Here is a 21,631-nt window from a genome sequence, read left to right on the forward strand (position 1 = left end):
CATCCATGTGCAATTTTTTGTGTGGACATAAGTTTTCAGCTCCTTCCAACTCCTTGGTATATGGGTAAATGCCAAGGAATGAGATTGCTGGAACATATGGTAAGAGTATATTTAATTTTGTAAGAAACCACCAAATTGTCTTCCAAAGTGGCTGTACCATTTTGCATTCTCACCAGCATTGAATGAGAGTTCTTGTTGCTCCACATTTTCATCAGCGTTTGGTGATGTCATTGTTCTAGATTTTGGCCATTCTAATAAATGTTTAGTGGTATCTCATGTTAATATACATTTTTCTGACGTAGATCTTTTCATAACTTATTTCCCATCTGCATATCTTCTCTGGAGAGGTGTTAAGTTCTTTGGTCCATTTTTAAATTAGGTTTCTTATTGTTGAATTTTAATAATTCTTTGTATATTTTGGATTACAGACTTTAACAGATGTGTCTTTTCAAATATTTTCTCCTCCTCTGTGTCTTGTCGTCTTACCATCTTGATACTGGCTTTTACAGGGCAGAAATTTTTAATGAATCTGAGCTTATCAATTATTTCTTTCATGGATTGTGCCTTTTATATTGTATCTAAAAAGACATCACCATACCCAAGGTTATCTAGGTTTTCTCTTCTGTTGTCTTTCAGGGATTTGCACTGTACCTTCAGGTCTACAATTAATTTTGAGTTCATTTTTGTGAAAGGCTAAGGTGTATATCTAGATTCATTTTTTTGTCCTGTGGCTATCTAGGTGTTTTAGTACCATTTGTTGAAAAGACTGTTTTTCCTCAATTGTACTGTCTTTGCTCCTTTGTCAAATATCAGTCCAGCTATATTTATGGGGGTCTATTTCTAGACTCTCTTCTGTTCAACTGATCTTTCTTCAATCTGTTCTTTCACCAGTACTGTGCTACCTTGATTACTGTCACTTTATAATAAGTCTTGAAGTCTGGTAGTATTGGTCCCCCAACTCTTTTCTTTCTCTTCAATATCGAGTTGGCTATTCTGAGTCTTTTATTTCACCATATAAATTGTACAATCAGTTTATTGATACCCATAAAATAACTTGCTGGAATTTTTATTGCATTATTTTTATTTTTTACCATTTTTATTTTTATTTTCTACCATTCACATACTCTTAAGCTATTACAGGAGATTATATTCCATTGGTTGTTTTTCAGTCCCCAAATTAAAAATGGCTAAATTGCTGGAAATTTTCATCTCATTCACTTAACATTTTGAGCTTATGCTCGAATTCTTGAGCTTATACTCTAAAAAGTAAATTTTTGTTTCTGATGTGATGGTAGACATGCACAGTGTAAAGTTGATACCTTTGTCACTGGGATCTATATCTGTCTCCTAACAAAAGAAACTAGAAATAACAGCATCGGTAAGTCCAGAGGTAAGCAGTTTAAAGCTGGTACAGAGCCTTAAAAAAAGTCATAAATGATTCAGGATCCTTCTGTCTTTGTACTTTTTCTATCTTTAGCACTGGCTTACATTGTTAAGGCTACAGAATAATAGCTGGAGCTCCAGTAAACACGTTTGTGATGGAGGAGAAAGGAAAAATGAAAACATTAAAGGAAAAATAATTTGGGATAGGAGTCTGTCCCATTTTTAAGGAAATCCCCCGGAGGTCCTACCCAGTAACTTACACTCCCATTTCTTGAGCTACCCCTGGCTGGGAGGGAGTCTTGGGAGTGATGGCTTAAGGATATTCCTATTGGTCCTAGAACTAAACTAAAATTTTATTGGTAAGAAAAAGGAAAATGGAATCTTGGAGAGAGAACTCACACACTGTGCCATATTTCCTGACTTCTGATACCTTCTGTTTGGTGGGTGTTTAGCGTTAATTATTTTTCAGCATCTTCTATTTGAGCAGGTGCTATTGCCATTTTTAGGCAGCAATATCCAAGTTTAGCTTCCTTAATTGAAAGCAAACTTCCTTTACTTGTTTACAAGAAGGAGGAAGGTTAGGGTTTTCTTACATTCCTTGTTCCAGCTGGGAGGCAGCAAGGGATTTTAAAAGGACTGACTGGGTGTTTGCCCACTTGGTTTCCTCAGTAGGATAAATCTGTTTTAAAATGTGCCAGACAGATGGTATTTTTTCCTTAAGGCTTCACTGATCAAGTGCACACCATAAAATCCTGAATGAAGAGGAGGAGCGGTACTCTATATTTTAAATGAGAGAAAAAAGTCTATTCACACTAACTTCCATTTGGTTAAACGATGCTTTGTTCCATTGGTTCAGTTTTGAATGCTGAGGAGTTCCTAATGGGAATCAGATGTGCATGACAGCTGTGGAGCATCTCACACTGTATACTTAGCCAGTTATATCAGTAGTAATGGAAATATGAAGGTAAGAAAGTGAAGACTGTTTAAGTCTCAAAAGTACCACAAGGGTGAGATCCATACCATACATTGCTTTTACAAATGTTTGCCTTTTCTTTTGTTATGGACCTAGCAGGAAGTAAGTAGTCTGTTGTTTTTATATACAGCCGCTGAGGTTTATAAGTTCTTTAAGGCAGTGATTTCTTTTTTTTTTTTTTAATTTTTTTTAACATTTACTCATCTTTGAAAGAGAGAGACAGGGCGTGAGTAGGGGAGGGGCAGAGAGAGAGGGAGACACAGAATCTGAAGCAGGCTCCAGGCTCTGAGCTGTCAGCACAGAGCCCAACGCAGGGCTCGCACGACTAAGCCCCCCAGGCGCCCAGGCAGTGATTTCTTATATGAAATATTTAATATGCCAGTTTTTCTTTAAATACTGCTGTTGCATTTTCAGGGAACTATTTGTGTATTGATATAACAGAAACCTTCCTGAACTTATTTAGGAAGAGAAGATGATCACATGTTTTAATGACTATCTGTAGGGCTTTTGGCATCTTGACAGGTTTTTGCACAAGTGTATGCAGTGCAAGAAACTCCTACATATTTCTAGCGAAACAGGTATTATGGCAAGGACCCCAATCATAACTGCAGTTCTTATCTGAGCAGGCAGTGTAGTATTGCGGTTTAGACAATAGGTTTCGTGTCATGCTCCCCTGGATTTGAGTCTTGGCCCTGCCACTTGGCCAAGTTATCAGTCTCTAAGCCTCAGCAGCCTCATTCATAGAGTTTCAAAAGAATAAAAATGAGAAAATACATAGTTTACGTTTCCCAATGGTGCCCTGCACTTAATGCAATCTCCCTGCCCTGAGCCTGGGCTAGACTGAATGAAATCGGGTTATGAAAAGATTGTGGCTTTTGTCTTGGGTGCTCTCTCACTCTCTTGGTGTGCTTTTGATCCCTCTCATTTTCTCTTGGATTGCTTGCTTTAGGAAGTCAGCTGCCCATATTATTACGCAGCCTTGTGGAGGGCTCACATGAGCTCTGTTAGAAATGGATATTTTGAGGCCTGCCAACAGCCACGAGAGACCTTGGAAGCAGATTCTTGCCCAGATGAACTTTGAATTGACTATAGCCAAGCTGAGAACTTACTTGATGGCAACCCCTCAGTAGAGACCAGGAGCGAGAGGCATTCAGTTAAGCGGCACCCAGTTCCCTTACCTACAAACTGTGAGATGATAAATATTTTCTGTTTTAAACCACTAGGTTTAGGGTGATTTGTTACACAATGACAGGCAACTAATACAACACATAAAGATGTTCATCTCTGCCTGGCAGGTAGCAAGCACTGCCAATCAAGAATTAGTAACACTATTCTCAAAACAAGACGAGACTTATTTCAACATTGTGGGATTATTGATCAAGCACTGTAAATCATTTTCAGTATATGTGTGCACAGAGCTCATGAACAAGCCTTGTGGACAGCCACTTACCTGTTTTTGTAGATAAAACATATAAGACAAAATTTATCAGTCATCTGAGATTATAAGATAGCATGGGAAGACAGGACCCAGGAGGTCATGTAATTCTTTCTTCTACTTCAAAATAAGATGAAATTTGAGTTGCTGAAGGTCAAAACAAAAGAGGAGATAGATAGTAATTGGCAGATGTTCCTTAGATTGACACAAAATAATGCTAAAATCTTTTAAAGATGAATTGACAAAAATGCAAGAGTTTGTGTTTGTTACTTGAACATTTTGTTACATAACAGTATCTATTTAGATCTTTGTGTTTATTTAATTTACAAAAGGCCATCCTACAGATTGCAGTATTTGCAGTAACCAAGACCTTGAAAAAATAATGTGGGAAAAGGTTGTTTCATCGTTTGGGAGCATGTAACAAATTACATTAAAAACTGTATGTGGAATGTCATATTAAAATCAGTCTTCTGCCTTGCCAGAATCAATCCATCTTATATTTGAGATAAACTCATAGCTTGCCATTGAACTCTAAAAAGTAGGATATGGAACTTATTAATGGGTAAATATAACCTTATGGCTTAGAGCCCTAAGATAGAATTTCTGTATACTACTTCTACAATTTTGTTTACCTTTCCTTTTGTTTTTCTAAAATTTCCCTAAATCTATGGCTTTCTTTTTTTAAGTTGTTTTGGAAATTTTTATATTTTCTTTGGAAATTGTCAGAATTGGGACTAAAGCAGTTGTTACCAGAACCTCCCCCCACCAACCCTGCGCTTTTTTTCAAATTCATTCAACTTCGCATGGGGAAGCTCATATCATAAAGTCTAGTGGCTACTATCAGGCAAGTAAGAGTAAAATCTTTACTCACTACTACAGTACATCCTTTTCTGGCCAGCTGTTTGTTTCAAGATTGAATAAGGTTGTATTCCAAGGTGGTGTGCCTGCACGTCAGAATCTGGAATGCATATTGACTTATTCTGTCCAGATGATTTTGCAAGGAGCAAAAATGAATATTCCCATAGCCCAGTGGATTCTATGGTAGTTTGAGATGAAAAGACAGGACTGCCCAAATATGTAGAACTTAACTTTAGATGATTCAAAAACAGAGAATTTACTTGCCCTAAGACATCTTAAAACAAAACAAAAGAAAGCAAAAAAACAGTTCTTCAGTTGTGGCCAATAAGGTTTAAGACTCTTTATACCCGTTTTTCATTTACTCTAAAAGAGCATCTGTAATTCATCTTGTGCATGGTAGAAAGTTACACAATTTCTTTATATGTTGACATTTTTTAACTGTATAAATAGTCAGACTTGAAATATACTTTAAAGTTGAAAAGTATCCTCAAAGGGAAAAGGAGATGAGAACTCTGGATTGAAAGTCTTCCTGGGACATGAATGATGACCTGTAAATGTTCTGGTAAAGAGATTAGGCCTCCATTTTCTGAAGTTCATGGTTGAGGCAGTTGGCACTGCCTTAGTTCAGACCACTGCCCTGACTACATTGAACCTTTTAGAGTCAGAGTTATTCTAAACATGTATTTTATGTAACATTATTATCCTAAAGTTGGTTCAGAGTCCCTTTCAACATGATTTACAATAATGACATAGTTATATTCCCAGAGAGGGGATTTCATGTCTAAACTCAAGCTTTATATACAATAGATCCCTCTTGCAATCAAATTTTCTTATCTGAAAATGTCAAGAAAAGACTGTTTTAAAAGAGAAACTCTTTATGGTTAATATACCAGTAATAAAACAGATAGCATAGAATCTCCATTAATGCAACTAGTAATGTTATACAAAAGTCTAAAGTTTCTTAGGCTGAAATGATGAGAAGCAGAATTTGAAGATACAAGAGAAAAGTAAAGATGGTCTTTAGAGCAAAAATATTTAAATGTCACACAATAAAAGTAATCACCACTCAAGAATAAATTGATCTTCTTCAAGTCTGTCAGCCCTTATTATGATGGTTTCATAAAACATACCAAACCACTACAGTTATGTTTGCATATTGAGTTTTAAAATGGATCTGCAGTCTACTTCCTTATGTCTACATTGAGGCTAAGAGTGGTGATGTCACCACACCCAGAATAGTTCTCTGCACCTTCTAGGAATGACTCTTACCTACCCATTGTTAAATACTTAGGGAGGGCCTAGAATGTACTTGATACGTAGTAGAGTTTTTTTAAGCAAAGATAAACTCAGGTTGTAATACATTTAAATATATTTTAAAGAAGCATATTTTTTAAGTGTAGGAAGACATACAAGTTTGTGAAACTGGTCTCTGAACCACCCAGAGCATCAATTTAGACTATGAAATCTCAAAATATCTTCTCGCTAAAATTCCATGCTTACTTATAAGAGGAAACTCGATCAGTGTAGTCTTCTTCCTATATTTGCAGTTTGTTTTGAGTCTACAGGAGTTCTGAAGAAAAATCAATTTGTGGAGCATTTTTCCAGTTATGCTTTATGCACGTGCACACACACACACACACACACACACACACAATTCCAAAGTTTAAAAAAGTTGGAGAAATGTTACCATACTATAGCCATTTTGGCAATTCAAATGTTTATGAGCACAAAAGCTCTGAGGAGTTCTAAAGAAAAGAAACCTTTTTAATTCCTCATTTCCCAAGCTTACCTGACTAAAAAACCCTAAAACAAAAATAGAACATGTACTACATAGAAATGATATTTTACACATTGTGGGAAACACTACTCTAGTTTGTAAGGACCTCAACAACTTGGAAAAATCATTGTTAGTAGTTTCCTTGGGCTGCTATAACAAAGGACCACAAACTGGATGGCTTAAAACAACAGGCATTTATTCTTTGACAGTTTAGCCTTAGAAGCTAGAAGTCTGAAATGAAGGTGTTGGCATGGCCATGCCATCTCTGAAGGCTCCAGGGCAAGATCCTAGCTCCTGCTGTTGCTGGCAATCTGATGCATTCCTTGGTCTACAGCCACATCACCCCAGTCTCTGCCTCCATTTGCACATGGTGTTCTTCCCTGTGTCTGTTTCTGTGTTTCCCTGTCTCTTGAGTAGGACAGCAGTGATTGGGTTAGAGGCCATCCTAATCTGGTATGACTCCATCTTACATCTTAATTATATCTGCAAAGACCCTTTTTCCAAATAAGTTGACATTCATATAAAGATGATTTCAAAATTTGTATCTCTTGCCCTGATCTCCCTCCTGAATTACACTCTTCTATCCAATATCTGACTTATCTGATAGGATTAGACAAACCAACCCCGTCTAAAACAAAATTCTAGTTTTCCTCACTCCAGCTGCAGTCCATCATCAGTAAATGGCAATACCATTCTGAGAATCACATTTTATTTCTCTTCTCCATTCATCCACACTTCTAATCCATCAGCAACTCAAGTTGGTTCTATCTCAAATATGTTCCAAAACTGACCTACAGTGAAGCTTCCACTGGAAGTGGTCTGAGTAACGTTATATCTTGCCCACACCAAAAGTCTCAGAACTGGGTCTTCCTCTTCCGCTCTTGCCCCACTACAGTCTGTCATCTCCAGTAACAAAATGTGGTCTTTTTCTTTTTTTTCTTTTTTTTTTTTAGCGTTTTTAATTTATTTTTGAGACAGAGAGAGACAGAGCATGAACGGGGGAGGGGCAGAGAGTGAGGGAGACACAGAATCGGAAGCAGGCTCCAGGCTCTGAGCCATCAGCCCAGAGCCCGACACGGGGCTCAAACCCACGGACCGCGAGATCATGACCTGAGCTGAAGTCGGACACTCAACTGACTGAGCCACCCAGGCGCCCCAAAATGTGGTCTTTTTCAAACCTAGAGTGTGGTCATACTCCTGCTCAACACTCTCCAATGCCCTCCTACCACCTAGAGTGTCCTACATGCTCTGGCCACTGTCTTGTTTCTTTGATCCTCCCTCCTTCTCCCCATTGCTCATTTTGCTCCAGTTTTACTATATGTGTTGCCTATCCTTAGTCAAACCAAATCCGGACCTACATTTCGGACCTCACTCTTGCAGTTACATCTGCCGTAAAATTTTCTTTCCGGATGCATTTGCATGGTGCCTTTCTTCCCTTTCTTCTTTCAGTTCTTTTCGTTACCAAAAGCTCTCACCTTGGTTTTTGTCAAGTGCTACTTTGTTATTTTTTATACTACTGATCTCCACCTGAAAAGTATTAGTTTGTCTCCTCAAACTACAGTATAAATTATGATAAAACTGAGTATTGTCTGATTCATCACTGTATTTCCAGTGCCTATAATGCACATCGTAGGTGACAGAGAAATATTAAATAAATGAGCAAATGAAAGAATGTATGAATAGTCCTAAGCAGACTTTCTCCACTACAGTCAAGCCTCCTTCTTCAGTGTCTCTCAATAGTCTATCTTTGTTCTCCTAACCTGCTTTCCTCAAATTTCTAACACGTCTTCTCCTCTTTATCTAAGGAAATGCTTTTGATACTCTGAGCACCTGTTCAAGTCCCACCTCCGTGAAGTTTTCACTGCAGCCCTCCTGCCATGATCCCTCCCTGTCTGTCATCTTCCATTAGACTCCATCTTTACACATCATCTAATTGTTCTTCAATTACTGTGTGTGTGTGTCTCTCCTGAAAGATTATAAACTTCTTAAGGACAAGGACATTATTTTATACTTTTAGTGCCCAGGCCTCAGAGCAATCATGTACAAAGAGTAGGCGATTCTGACTTTTTTATTGATCAACGGATTAGCTGATTAATTGATTACCTCAATCTCAAACATGTAAATGAAACAACTTGAGGGCCTGTTGTGAGGGGAGGTGTATAATAAAGTCAGAAAAAGAGGGATGTTCATATCCAGATAACACCATTAAAGGGTCGGCATCATAACAAATAAGTGACTAAAGAACTATTTCATTTCTTATTAGAAGGTAAACAGTCTTTCTTACCCAATATGATGATGTTAACTGGAAAATCTGCCTGAGTAATCACAGTTCCAGATCATCATACTTGACCTTTCTTCAGTGCTCATGAAAGAGTTTGTTAGTGAATGTGAAAACTGAATCCATAACATGTACTGTTACTAAACTGATAACATTTGTTTATGAATCACCTTCCATCAGTGAATTTGCCAGATATCCATTCTAGCTTTATTAAAAAATTAGATCACTTTGTAAGCATAGTTTAAAATATGGTGGAGGGCATGTTAAAAAAGTAACATTGATAAAGGTGAACCTAGTATTTTCACATCTCTTGGTATATGTTGCTGGTAGAGGCCCAAAAGATATTGAAATTAGTACTAAGTGTATTATATATATCATATATATAAGACATATAATATATATATTCAAAAACAATGTATAAGATTTTCTGGGATGTAAACAGTGCTCTTAACAGTTCTATTAAAATAACCTACATAGGGGTGCCTGAGTGGCTCAGTTGGTTAAGCATCTGACTCTTGATTTCGGCTCAGGTCATGATCTCATGGTTGTGAGATCAATCCCTGCATCAGGCTTTGTGCTGAGTGTGGAGCCTGCTTGGTATTCTTTCTCTTTCTCCCTCTCTCTGTGCCCCTCCTTGCTCCAGAAAAAAAAAAAAAAAAAAAAGCCATACTTGTTTGTAATTGACTTTGAATTGTGCTTTTTAGACCAAGGTATGTTCACCATCCATTGTATTGTATTTTGGAACGAAAGCTTATGTCTAGACATGTTTTTCTTTTTCTTTGCCATAGCATGAAATACTAATGGAAAGGTAAATCTAATGCAGGGAATTACTAGGAACTCATGTGTTCTTTTTTTCCCCTCCTAATCTTATTAATATTAACTTCTGGCAAGTAGTATGCTTTGAAATGGTTTTCAGCGGTATGCAAACTCAAGAGATGCAAAGAGGAGGAAAAATATTTATAAAGCACAGGTGTCTATTTCTGAGACCTCAGAATTTCCAGGTGATTTCCAGGTATCTGAAAGAGCTGAATAAAGGCTGAAGCAACAGAAAATGAAGGGAAAACAAAGCAGTTAGAGCTACAGTGTTATTAAGAGATTGTAAACCCCATATCCAGAAATGTTTGCCACCACTACCCTGGACATAATATATTGTCAGCACAAAGTCATAGAATACAAATCTTTGATTCACTTTGAAATGAAAGTCACCAATACAGGACTAACCCCCAATCTTCAAGGGGAAAAAAGAGTTGAATATTTTGCAGAAATCTTCTTGCCTCAATAAAGGATAATAAGATAATGCCTAATAAAACAGAAGCTGTTGAAATTCAGGAATTTGCCGTGAACATCAGCTTGATATACTCGTTTCAGAGACAGGAATTCACTGTCTTCATAAGAGAAAGATCTTAAGTGTTCCTCCTCACAGATATGATGTTACGTATCATGCCCAGGAAGCACCACCAAATTAGAAGTTCAGCTATGTGATGGCCCAGTTTATCTAGGGGATCAGTGTCACCTTATTGCTCCTTGAAGTGTTGAGTTCCTGTTGATTTAATGGATCCTTGTCTTCAGAAAGTCCTGGAGAGGCTTAGTGAAAGATGCAAAATGAACTTTGGAGCTGTCTAACCCCAAAACCAGTATGGCCATCATCATATAATCCACTAATTCCATAAGCAAAAGAAGAGAAGTGCTTGATATGTTTAAGTAAACATTTTATCAAACCTTCTTATATATATTATGCTTTTAAAATTTTTACAAAATATGTATTCATTCTGAATGGATAAGTAGAGATGATTATTGTTACTTAGCAACAGTCACAGGTTGTGTGTTATGTGAGCTTGTGTGATAGGCCTTCTAAAGCAGAAAAGTTTATCCTCCATCTCATATTCAGAAATTCTAATATATTCAGTTAAATTTCATTTTAATGGAACTCCTGATTATTCTAGGGGCTTCTAGAAGACTGAACTATTAAAGCTAACACTTATGATATATGAACATGAGTTATGAAACTTAATTGTAAAGCAAACACTCATGAAGCCACCTCCAAAATGAACCCATGTGTCTCACCCAGCCTGACACTATCCTCTACATACAACTCCAGATACAACCATCCTCATTTGTGATTGCATAATTTCCTTGCCTTAAAAAGAAATATATTATTGCCTACTGATGTAACTCAAAATAATACACTTTAAAATTTTGCTTGGCTTTGTGCTATATGAAAAAAAGGACATCAGACTATCTCTAGTCTGACCACTTCCATTTTAAATTCAATTTTATTACAAATATTCACTAATTTATATTCTTCTGAAATATTTGATGGTATAGTTAGTAATATGTTTCTTAACATGCAATATATTCAGGTTTATTATAAAGTTGTAATTAAGATAGCATTATATTTGTGTAGGGACAGGTAAATTGTCTATTGGAACAGAATAAGGAGCCTAAAGACAGACTCTTGCATGTATGGAAACCTGATTCAAGGTAGAAATAACACTGCAGATGACATATGCTTTGGCTAATGCATAATTTTTAAATAATTTTTAAGTAAATTTTAAATAAATAATAAAATATCCATTTTTATATAAGTACATATAAAATTATAAATACACAATGGAAAAGTATGCAACGATTTAAGAGAAGAAAACGGGTGATCCTCTCATACACTGCAGATTGGACTAATATATTAGTATCCTCACTCTATAAAGCAATTTGGTATTATCTATCACAATTTAAAATATGCAAATATTATGATGTAGAAATTTCACCTATTAGAATCTGACCAAGAGACAGCATCGAAGATCTTTTGAAAGGAGTGCACTGAGGTTGTTAATGTCCTTGGTGCTTCAAAAACAAGACAAAACTGGAGTAAATTTACATGTCTATCAGTGAGGAGAGTGGCTACATAGATCATGGAACGCAGTCAAGTAATGTCTTAAATGATATCGGGAAAATTTCAGTAATAAAATTTCCACTAAAGCCGTTGAAATAAAGTGATTGTATGCACTCTCCCATAGTTAAAAATTATTAAGATCTGGATCAAATATTTTAAAAACCTATCTTTAAATGCTTGAAAACATCCCAAAATGGATAGAAACTGGGAATGGACTGGAGTTAGTTATTAGTACACCCTGCTGTACTATTTGAATTTGGACCAAGTGCAATTTTTTTAAAACTACAAGTATTTATATTTCAATTTGTTTTATATATATTAAAATAAAACTTTTAAAAATTCACCTTGATCTCCTACATATTTTTTAGATTAGGTCGAACATGTTTTCACTTTTAGAATTAAATATGTATCTGTCATTTCCTGGTAGACTGCCTTGCTCTGTTTGAGTAACTATTGATTCATTCAATCTCAGTAAATATTTACTGAGCGTCTAAACATGTGCCAGACCCTCTTCTAGTTGCTGGGGTACAATAGTCAGCAAGACACACAAGGTCTCTGCTCACTGGGGGTTTATATTGTCATGATGAGCTGTCTTGTTGAATAGACATGTATAAGCAGAGGCATATATTCACCTAAAGGTATATCATCTGAGAGAGGAAGGGGAAAATAAAAACAGGAAAAAGGATGAGGAGAAATCCTATTTCTGTATGTACATTAATGTAAAACTGTTAGAATTGAAGGGACTCTTAGTAGTGTTCAATTTGTTTACATGAGCATTTTGCTAAATACAGTGCATTTTTATTAACTAATTTTTAGGATATTTCAAAGTTTTAATCTTCCAGTTTTTCAGTCATTTTGAATGTCAGCAGATTGTAGAAGTGGAATTTAACAGAATTCTTGGTTGAATTTTTTTCTTTTATGTTGGGGAAAGCTTGTCAGAAGATTATGTCAAATTTCACATAAGTATGAAAGGTATATTCTGTGAAATGGAATTTACTTAGCTTTTTTAATTCCTTCATTGTTTTCTAACCTATAGGCAATGTGTTGTCATTGGTTATTTTTATACCAGGGGCAAATTTATTTTTCATTTAAGTTTTTAATTTCAATTCCAGGATAGTTAATATACAGTGTTATGTTTCAGGTATACAATATAGTGATTCATCAATTCTATACATTACTCAGTGCTTATCATAAGTATACTCTTTAATCACCATCACCTATTTCACCCATCCGCCAATCTGCCTCCTCTCTGGTTGCCATCAGTTTGTTTTCTATTGTTAAGAGTCTCTTTCTTGGTTTGTCTTTCTCTCGTTTTTTCCCTTCACTCATTTGTTTTGTTTCTTAAATTCCACATATGCATGAAATCATACAGTATTTGTGTTTCTCTGACTTATTTCACTTAGTTATACTTCCTGACTCCATCCATGTGATTGAGAATGGCAAGATTTCATTCTTTTTCATGGTCATGGCTGAATAATATTCCTCTTTGTGTGTGGGGCGCACACACACACACACGCGTGTGTGTGTGTGTGTGTGTGTGTGTGTGTGTGCTGATCAAATGTATGCTATTTCTCTAGTAACTGAATACTAATACTAATTTTAAAATTATAATGATTATCACCTCACTTTAGATAATATAGGCCAGAATTAGTGACTACATTGTCTCTGAGTTTAAAGCACTATTTGATTTTCTAAATCATCTTAAGCCCTCATCTAGTGGGCTTCAGTGGCATAATATTCCTTACCCCTCAACTAAGTGTATTTTTTTTTCTCTTTTTCTCTCCCTCTTTTAAAAAAAATCAACAGCTTGATCAAGTCATCCGCCAAAGAAGCCTGTCCAGTTTGGAACTGTTCCTCTCTTGTGCTCAGAAACAGTTAAGTGCTTTAATAGCTACAGAACCAGTTGACATTGAATAAAGAGAACATGACAAGCAAACCCACACTGGCAATGGATAAATCATTAGACCTCTAAAATACATGCTGTGAATTCTAAAGATGCTTTTGTTTTCTTTCCAAACCTTGGAGAATTGATTTCCACTTCAAGGGTAAACTAAACCAATATTTAGAAGAACTATCACAAGATCTAATTTATTTTCTCTTGTTTTCTCCTTTACATTTACTGTTATTTTCATAGTAGTAGGAGCAGCAGCAGCAACAGAAAATAAAATGTGACCCAAAAACCATTGAAAATTGCCACATTACCAAAAGTTAATTAAACTTCATATTCTCTGGTGGCCTATTACATAGTATTTGGTAAAAGTAGTAAATACCTTTACTTATTGCTTCACAGTGGCTCCTGATAAGATTCTGGAATGTAGCCATACATTTATTTGATTTTGCGGATAAACAGCATGGATTTCCACATCACTAATTTATCTGTGTAACTGGGATATAAAACATTGACGTGACAGAGTCATTCTGATATTACCAAACCCCTTTTCTATAGAGGGATCTATGTATTTTCATTGGTAGTGATTAAAAATACTGAACATTATTATATTAATTCAGCTTTGATCTGATGTACCACTTAAAGGGGTATGTGTGTGATATATATGCTTATTTCCTGTTTTTGTTCTTCGGATCACTATAAATCAATAAAATCATTTTTCTTATTAATCCTATCATGAACTTAATCTCTAGAAAGATAATATAACTTAGCCATTTATAGGAATTCAGGTTCAATATAAAAGCTATGAAATCCTTTCCCATTACTTCAGAATGTATTTAAATTATGAGCAGTGTACTTTAATGCAAAATCATGAGTCTTTTTAACATCAGAATTAAAATGCTGTCATTAAAATGTATGCAAACATTTTGTCTTGTTTTCTGAAATGCTTCTATTTCCATGGGCTTTGTACTTTTCTGGGATTTCTCAATCTAATAAAAAGAACTCCAAAAGCTTACTTGGTTATTATTTTTCCTTTTTTAATCTTTCAAAAATTGATTCTTTTAAAAAAAATTTTCTTAAACTTCTATATTTATGGATGGTGATGTTTTTATACCTCCACCTAAACATTTGAAATAAAATTTGCCAACAGTCGTTTTTAAGTGTTGATAACTACTTAGTTTTCTCTTATAAATTTAAATGAGAAATTAAAGCAAACAGCAACATAGTAAATCAAGGAGGAGGGCTTTTAATTCAGGAACAAGCCAATAACACAATGTTATAGTCATATTTAAAATCAGTTGACTCTTAGGGCACCTTGATGGCTCAGTGGTTAAACGTCCAGCTCTTGATTTTGGCTTAGGTCATGTCACGGTTTGTGGGTTTCAACCCCAGCCCCAACTGGGATCTATGCTGACAGTGTAGAGCCTGCTTGGGATTCTCTCTCTCTTCTCTCTCTCCCTCTCCCTCTCTCTCTCTCTCTCTGCCCTTCCCCCTCTCTTGCACGCATGTGCGCTCTCTCGCTCTCTCTCTCTCTCTCCAGATAAAGTTTAAAAAAATCACTTGACTCTCTGTCATCAAATTTAAAATGATAAGATATTTTACAAGTCGCTTAAATTGAATTAGATGAAAATGAAGCATAGGTCACTAATACTAAGACTCAGACTAAGATCCGGAGACAGTGGAAATGTCAAGAAAATCTAGTCTATACCTCTCTTTCATGCCTATACCACCACAGATTGATTTTTTTTCTTTTCTGTTTGGGGTTCCAGCTTTGCTATTGGCTTAGACTAATTGTTGTCTGAAGTAATTTGGAACAAATTGGTACTGATCAGTCTACAGGTATTTGCAGAATACCCACCAAGCACAAGAAACTCCTGGATTGCTACAGTGCTTTTTTTATTCCACAGAGCTGCCCTTAAAGATAACTAAGTATAATCATCTGGGCAAAGAATCAATTATTTGAGTACATTGATCCTTCCAAACCGAATTAGCCGATATTCTGTTTCAGTGATGTTCAAATTACGGATTTCCTCTTTAAGAACTGTATTCTCCTTTTGCTCTGGTTATCAAAAGGACATAGACCATCTCCAGTAGTACTCACTAAGAGAATTAAATGCTTCAAGACTGTGCTATGACTAAAGGTAAGAGTTTTTCCCTGAAATGTGAGCCCAAAGTCTCAAAGAAAAATACCCAAATGTTTTGTTTTTAAACTTTCTTTGCCCATTGTATGATTCTGCTAATTATTTTTATGTAGCATTTGCTACCTTTATGTTTAGGTGACTAAGGCACCATTTTGAACGGCTGAGAGGAAGACAGCAGTTAGATGTTTTGAATGATAAAGCTTTATCAAACAGTGACTGCATTTTTAATAGCATGCTTGAGGGTTCATTAGTAGAAAAGTTTTCTGCCCCTGCAAATGAGTATCTTCTTTGTGCCAAGTATTTTCACATCTTATACCAATAACCCTGTAGTTAAAACAACCCTGTGAAGGAGATCATCTATCCATATTTATTAGTGGAGAGGTATTTACTTGCTCATGCATGATGAATGACCAAGTGGAGTTGGGATTCAACCTCAAAGCTTTCAACATGCAGTTTACTCATTCTAGTACACTGGAGATGCTTAATATTCTCTCCATGAGAAGATATCTGAAACTCTCTCTTCCATGTAATCTCATCACACTATTTTAATCTTTTAAGAGGAAGACTACCCTCCCTCCTTGTAAACCTAGTTGGAGTTCTGGCTCTGCCTCATTCTAATTGTGGAATGTTGAACAAGTTGCCTGACCAATTTGAGTCTCCGTTTTCTCTTTGTGAGGTAGAAATAGCGATTTTTATAGGCTTTTTGTGAAAATTAAATTAAGCTTTTAAAATGCTCCATATATAGGCCATGTTGGTGTGGCCACCAGTTCACAATTACCCCCCTTTCTCTGGGAACTGTCCATGAGATACAAGTGTGGTTACCCACACACAACTGGTTAAACAATATGGTCCAGCCTCTCTGACCTAAACTGATCCACAAGTGAAGATCTGACCTCAACTGGGCCTCCTGTGCAGAGTCATCTGGTGAGACACTTAACTACTTTACCCTACGGAACCAGAGATGAGAACTTCTGAGGTTGGAAGTCCCCTGATCCCTGCCTTGCCTGAGTCCTGGATTCTATGAGATACCCAAATATTCTTGCAGTATGCCAACACCACTTACTTTTTTCCCCTAAGCTAGCCAGAGCCAGTTTCTATTCCGTGTAACCAAAAGAATATTAATCAAGGCAATCCAGCACAGAGCCCAGCGCATAATCCCTGGATACTCGGCACTTGTAAATTCTTCATTTCCTCCACCATAGTAATCCACATCCAAAATGGGAACACTCTTTGATTTATTTTAAGGAATGTTAAAAATATAACTGAACCAAAGCCCCTATTGTCTAACAAAGCCAAGTAAATCACAGATACCTAAAACTATGAACAAACAGTGCCCTATTTAGAACTTCTCTGTCACTCAGAATCTGGAGTAGAGGTTTAAACTCAGCTTTGCTAAATGCTGATTCATGTTCCAATTCAAAGGAGCCTTGCTCAGTGATTGCTCTGAAATTAAAACCAGAACAATGTCCCTATGATTGGTGTTATTCTGCACTGAGTCAAGCATCTATAATGACTTTTTTTTTAATCCGGCAGTTAAACTGAATGGAATCAGGAAATGCTATCTATGCTTTAAAAAACAATAAAAAGCAAAAGAATTATCTGTTCACCTAATTTAAAAGATAGCCTTTGCATATTAAATCCTGAACAAGGGGGGAGGAGGGGAAGCCATATGTAAAAACCTGGAAAACATTAAAAAGCCCCAAGAGAAAAAGGCAAGTTGGATCAAAGCATTTAGCTCCTAGTCTTCTGTTTACATACCAGCAAACAACTCTACTGTGTCTCCAAAGACTCTGCTAACAAGAAGCAGAAAGCCAACGTGTTCTGAGTCCATGGGCCACTTACTTGTAGCATCACCACCAGCATCACATTAAGTGGGCAGAAACTATATGAGCACTGCCAGCTGGGACAGCCAGAATTTGTTTAAGCCCGGCAAAACTAAAACCGTTCCTTTTATTTAATTGAAAACTAAACACATTTTCATACACCTCATCTGCCACAATGCAGGGGCTACTTGGGCATCAATCATTGCTCTATAAATAGAAGGAAAAGTGCTGGTAAAATTTCCCTTGCTCTTCTCTAGTTTTCTGTTTTCCTTTTCTCAGAAGCATCCATTCTCAACAAGTTGATGACCTTTATTTTTTTTTTAATTTTTTTTAATGTTTATTTATTTTTGAGAGAGAGAGCATGACCAAGGGAAGGGCAGAGAGAGACACACACACACACAGAATCCAAAGCAGCCTCCAGGCTCTGAGCTTCCAGCACAGAGCCCGACACAGGACTCGAACCCATGAACCTCAAGATCATGACCTGAGTCAAAGTCGGACGCTTAACTAACTGAACCACCCCAGTGCCCCAAGTTCATTCCCTTTAAATTGTACCTCCCCCATCCCTGCATGTTACATACTGGACTTTCGTATGGAGTATTTATAGAAACAAATATTTTGTGTTAATTGTCATTTTTAATTAATCTGTGTTCTTAGTTTTTGTTGTATAATCTCTCCTCCGTAAGGGAGAACACATATCTGTTTCATTTATTGTGTCTTGAAGGCATTCCATAGTGCCTAGCCTATGGTGTGAACTTCGTATATAATTCTGAGTTCATAAATAATTGAATCAATCAAGCAATCAATCATTGCACTTGTAATATAATAAATCTACTAATTCTGAGATAGTGGAGTCTGACTACTAATTTAAAGGACTGGCTATGATTACTGTATTTCCATTTTTTAAATGTTTTTATTCATTTTTGAGTAGGGGAGAGGCAGAGAGAGAGACAGAGAGAGAGACACAGAATCCAAAGCAGGCTCCAGGCTCTGAGCCTTCAGCACAGAGCCCCATGCAGGGCTCAAACCCGTGAACTTTGAGATCATGACCTGAGCTGAAGTTGGACGCTTAACCAACTGAGCCACCCAGCCACCTCTAACTACTGTATTTCTAAATGAAGGTTTGGTAGGAAAGTTACCTCTCATAAAACAGTAACCAGCCTTCAATGAATCAACAAAACTTCTAAACACTCTAAGGTGAATTCTGTACTTCCAAATGCTACTGAAATGACTAAATCACTATATCATAGCTACTAGAATGCTACTCAATTAATAGAGATGTGCTACCCAAATTTAGAAGCTCTTCTAAGGGTGGGCGGAGGGAAGAACATCTGGAAAATGATGTGCGGAATAATTTCTTACGGTTCTAAGACGTGCCTGGCCCTAAGAGTAAGAAACAGCTTTCTGTTGAGTGGGCGGTAAGGTAAGTGTTAGCCTCACTGGTCATGGTCCATCAGGTTTCGGTTACAAAACGAAATGAGGAAGAAAGGCTGGAGAAGAGATTGCGCAGGGTTCTGTGATCAAGAGTAAAAGATTCAGAGGGCCCCACTGGAGTTGTGGTTGAGAGGAGAAGGAAGGTGTTTAAGAGTGGAATAGGTCAGGGAATGTCCAGAGCAATGTGGTGTGAGAGTCCTGATCACAGAATCCAAAGAATATCTGATAGGCTTTTAAAATCCACCCCTAACTCCCATTTGTGAAATGAGCTGGTCTTGTATTTTTGAGAAATACACAGAAATCAAAAAACAAACTCATTCAAAAGGTAGGAAAACTTGACTCAGTCCTGGCAAACATTCGGTTCTCAGAAGTCTGGGAGCTGACTTAAAAAGAAAAATCTGAAGCCACAGAATGTACAAATCACTAATTTCAACAGAGCTCAGATACTGAAACAGATTGTAGAAAACTTCTTGTGTCAAGATACAGAAGTAATGAATTTTGAGTTTTTGCTCTTTCGCGTTGGTGCTATTCTGTAAAATGTTAGTAACTGCTAGACGCCAGGGAAAGCACTACCCTGTAACGTATTTTTATCTTTCTTTTTGCCTGTTTTCCATAACAACCCAAAATGTAAATATTTAATTTAAGCTATAAAAAATTTAAACAATGATTCAGGTAGTAAAATTTTAGTTCTTGTCTCAGTGAGCTGTTCTTTAAAATCCATCCTATGTTACAAATTTTATAGGCAAACCAATATGTTTTTAAGCAACACATATTTCTCTTGCACTTTTCTTTTTGTCTCAGAAAGCAGGGGAAGAACTCTTGCACTTTGTATCAAATGAGAACTGTTTCTGAAATGTTGGTAGCCGTTATATAAAATGAAGTAAACTAGGTGGAAATATCAGATCAGACTTTTTAGAAAACTCTGGCCTGTTCTTTCAAGACAATCCAGATAAATAACCAGCTAGCTAAAGTTGTTGAAAAATGAGATTTGTTCACTTTTATATAAACGAAATTTTGTCAATGTCAGGGTAACCTACTTAATACAACCCTTTGTTATGCTGGTAGTTCCTCACCTGAAGGAATTTTGTGTTCAGAAGTGTTTTCTCCCTATTCCTTATCATTTGAGATGCATACTCTCTATTAACACATATTAAGTAGTCTAAAAATTCTGCATAACCCATAATGCAGTGTTGTATACACCTTCACCTTAAATGTAACAGGGCCAGTGCCCTCCTTGTTTTAGTCTCTCCTTCTATGTGATCCCATCTGATTCCCTGGCTTTTTATATATTGCCCGTATGCCGAAGACCACCAGATTTGTGTCTCCAGCCCAGTTCTCTGAAGTCCAGAGCCCTATCTTCAGCTTCCTACTTAATATTTCCACTTGATGTGGTACTTCACGTACTAAACCCAATGCTCTTCGCTCTTCGCCACCACCCCTCCTCTGCTACTCGGAGGTCTTTTCTCTATCTTTTGTAATATTTCCCATCTCAGCAAATGTCAATATCATCTCCCCCTTTCTCTCTTTTCTCCCCCCTCGCTCCCTACCACAAAGTCAGTCCTGTCAGTTTTCCTCGAAGGTTTCGCCTGAATCTATCTACTTTTTCCCATTCATTTCACTACTACCTCCCTGACCAAAGCCTTCATTATCTCTTGCCTAGACTTTTAAAATAGTCTCCTAAGTGATCCCTTGCTTCCGTTCTTGCTCCCAAATAATCAGTTCTTCACATTACAACTAATGATCTCCTAAGACCTAAATTTATTGAAACAACTAATGTCTCTGTGGGAAAACTCATTCATAAGTTCACTTTGAATGCTAAGAATGTAAACAATGTAGTAGGGATAGAATAAAGTCGTCGGTGGTGGTTTGTGTCATTGCGGCAGAGATACTAACAGGATGAAGTACAGATGGTAAAAGCACGACTGGGTTGAAGACAAGGAGAAAGTTGGTAAATGAATGGCTAAGACACCTGCAAATCTCCAGTGGGTATGTATGTACCTGGGAGCCAGCTGGTTCCTTTTTCACCCTCTTTTCTTCTATATGGCTTCAAGTTTGACCTGCCTGCCTCTCTTTACTATGACTTACTCTGCAAAGCAGAGTGTCTTTCCTCGAAGGTTTACTGTGGAACAGAATTCATTAGTACAAATATCCACAAGCTCTTATGTAATCCTTTCAAGATTGGTTAGGAATTTTATTTGTGATGGTGGGAGAAGTGGAAGTAGAAAAGATACCCTTTTTTACCCCTAGCCCTTGAGGTAAAGATAAATCTTCATATAGAATTATGTATACTGCAAAAGAATATGTGGCTTCAAGTTATTCTGTGCATTTTCTGACTGAGTTAAAGTGTAGAATAAACAGGGTCCAGGTACAGGATAATGAAAGAATAGCCCTGGCTTGGAGCACAAAGGACCAACATTCTCTCAGCCTTAATTATCCTTCTAGGGAGGAGGGACAGGCTTCTCAGCCCTCATGAAAAGGGCTTATTTTCTCCTTGCCATGTGGCACCACCAATCTCACCATTATGGTGAACATGGACAAATAATGAGAAAGGAAGCATAAATAAGATGGGATAGGTATCATGAGGGATAAGACATGACAAAATCCAAGAGATTCCAAATAGGAGCAGTAGGAAAGAAAAGAACCATTTCACTGCCTACTGCTTGCCTTAGGTAACAGTTTCAGCCTGTCCTTTCTTGAAGAGCTATTCTAATGAGTATGCTGTTGACCAGTAGAAATACTTGAGAGGTGCAA

The 21,631-nt window shown here is 36.8% G+C and overlaps 1 protein-coding gene and 1 long non-coding RNA gene across 25 annotated transcripts in view; one reads left to right on the plus strand and one right to left on the minus strand.

Annotated features, from left to right (window-relative positions):
- CCDC91 (coiled-coil domain containing 91) overlaps nucleotides 1-13,588 on the plus strand; it is a 350,689-nt gene extending 337,101 nt beyond the window's left edge. For all 24 annotated transcript variants that reach the window (XM_060658044.3, XM_060658051.3, XM_081796137.1 and 21 more), the window contains one exon: nucleotides 13,401-13,588. In XM_060658044.3, the coding sequence (XP_060514027.2) occupies nucleotides 13,401-13,511 (111 nt within the window). In that variant the 3' untranslated portion in view covers nucleotides 13,512-13,588. The remainder of the gene's footprint in view (nucleotides 1-13,400) is intronic.
- The window catches only part of LOC132694568 (uncharacterized), a 53,191-nt gene that overhangs the window by 16,096 nt on the left and 15,464 nt on the right, over nucleotides 1-21,631 (minus strand). The window contains exon 2 of the long non-coding RNA XR_009617378.3: nucleotides 3,807-3,938. This is a non-coding gene — a long non-coding RNA (uncharacterized LOC132694568). The remainder of the gene's footprint in view (nucleotides 1-3,806; nucleotides 3,939-21,631) is intronic.

Source organism: Panthera onca, chromosome B4 (genome assembly GCF_046562875.1).
Source record: "Panthera onca isolate mPanOnc1 chromosome B4, mPanOnc1 haplotype 2, whole genome shotgun sequence".
Classification (NCBI taxonomy): domain Eukaryota; kingdom Metazoa; phylum Chordata; class Mammalia; order Carnivora; family Felidae; genus Panthera; species Panthera onca.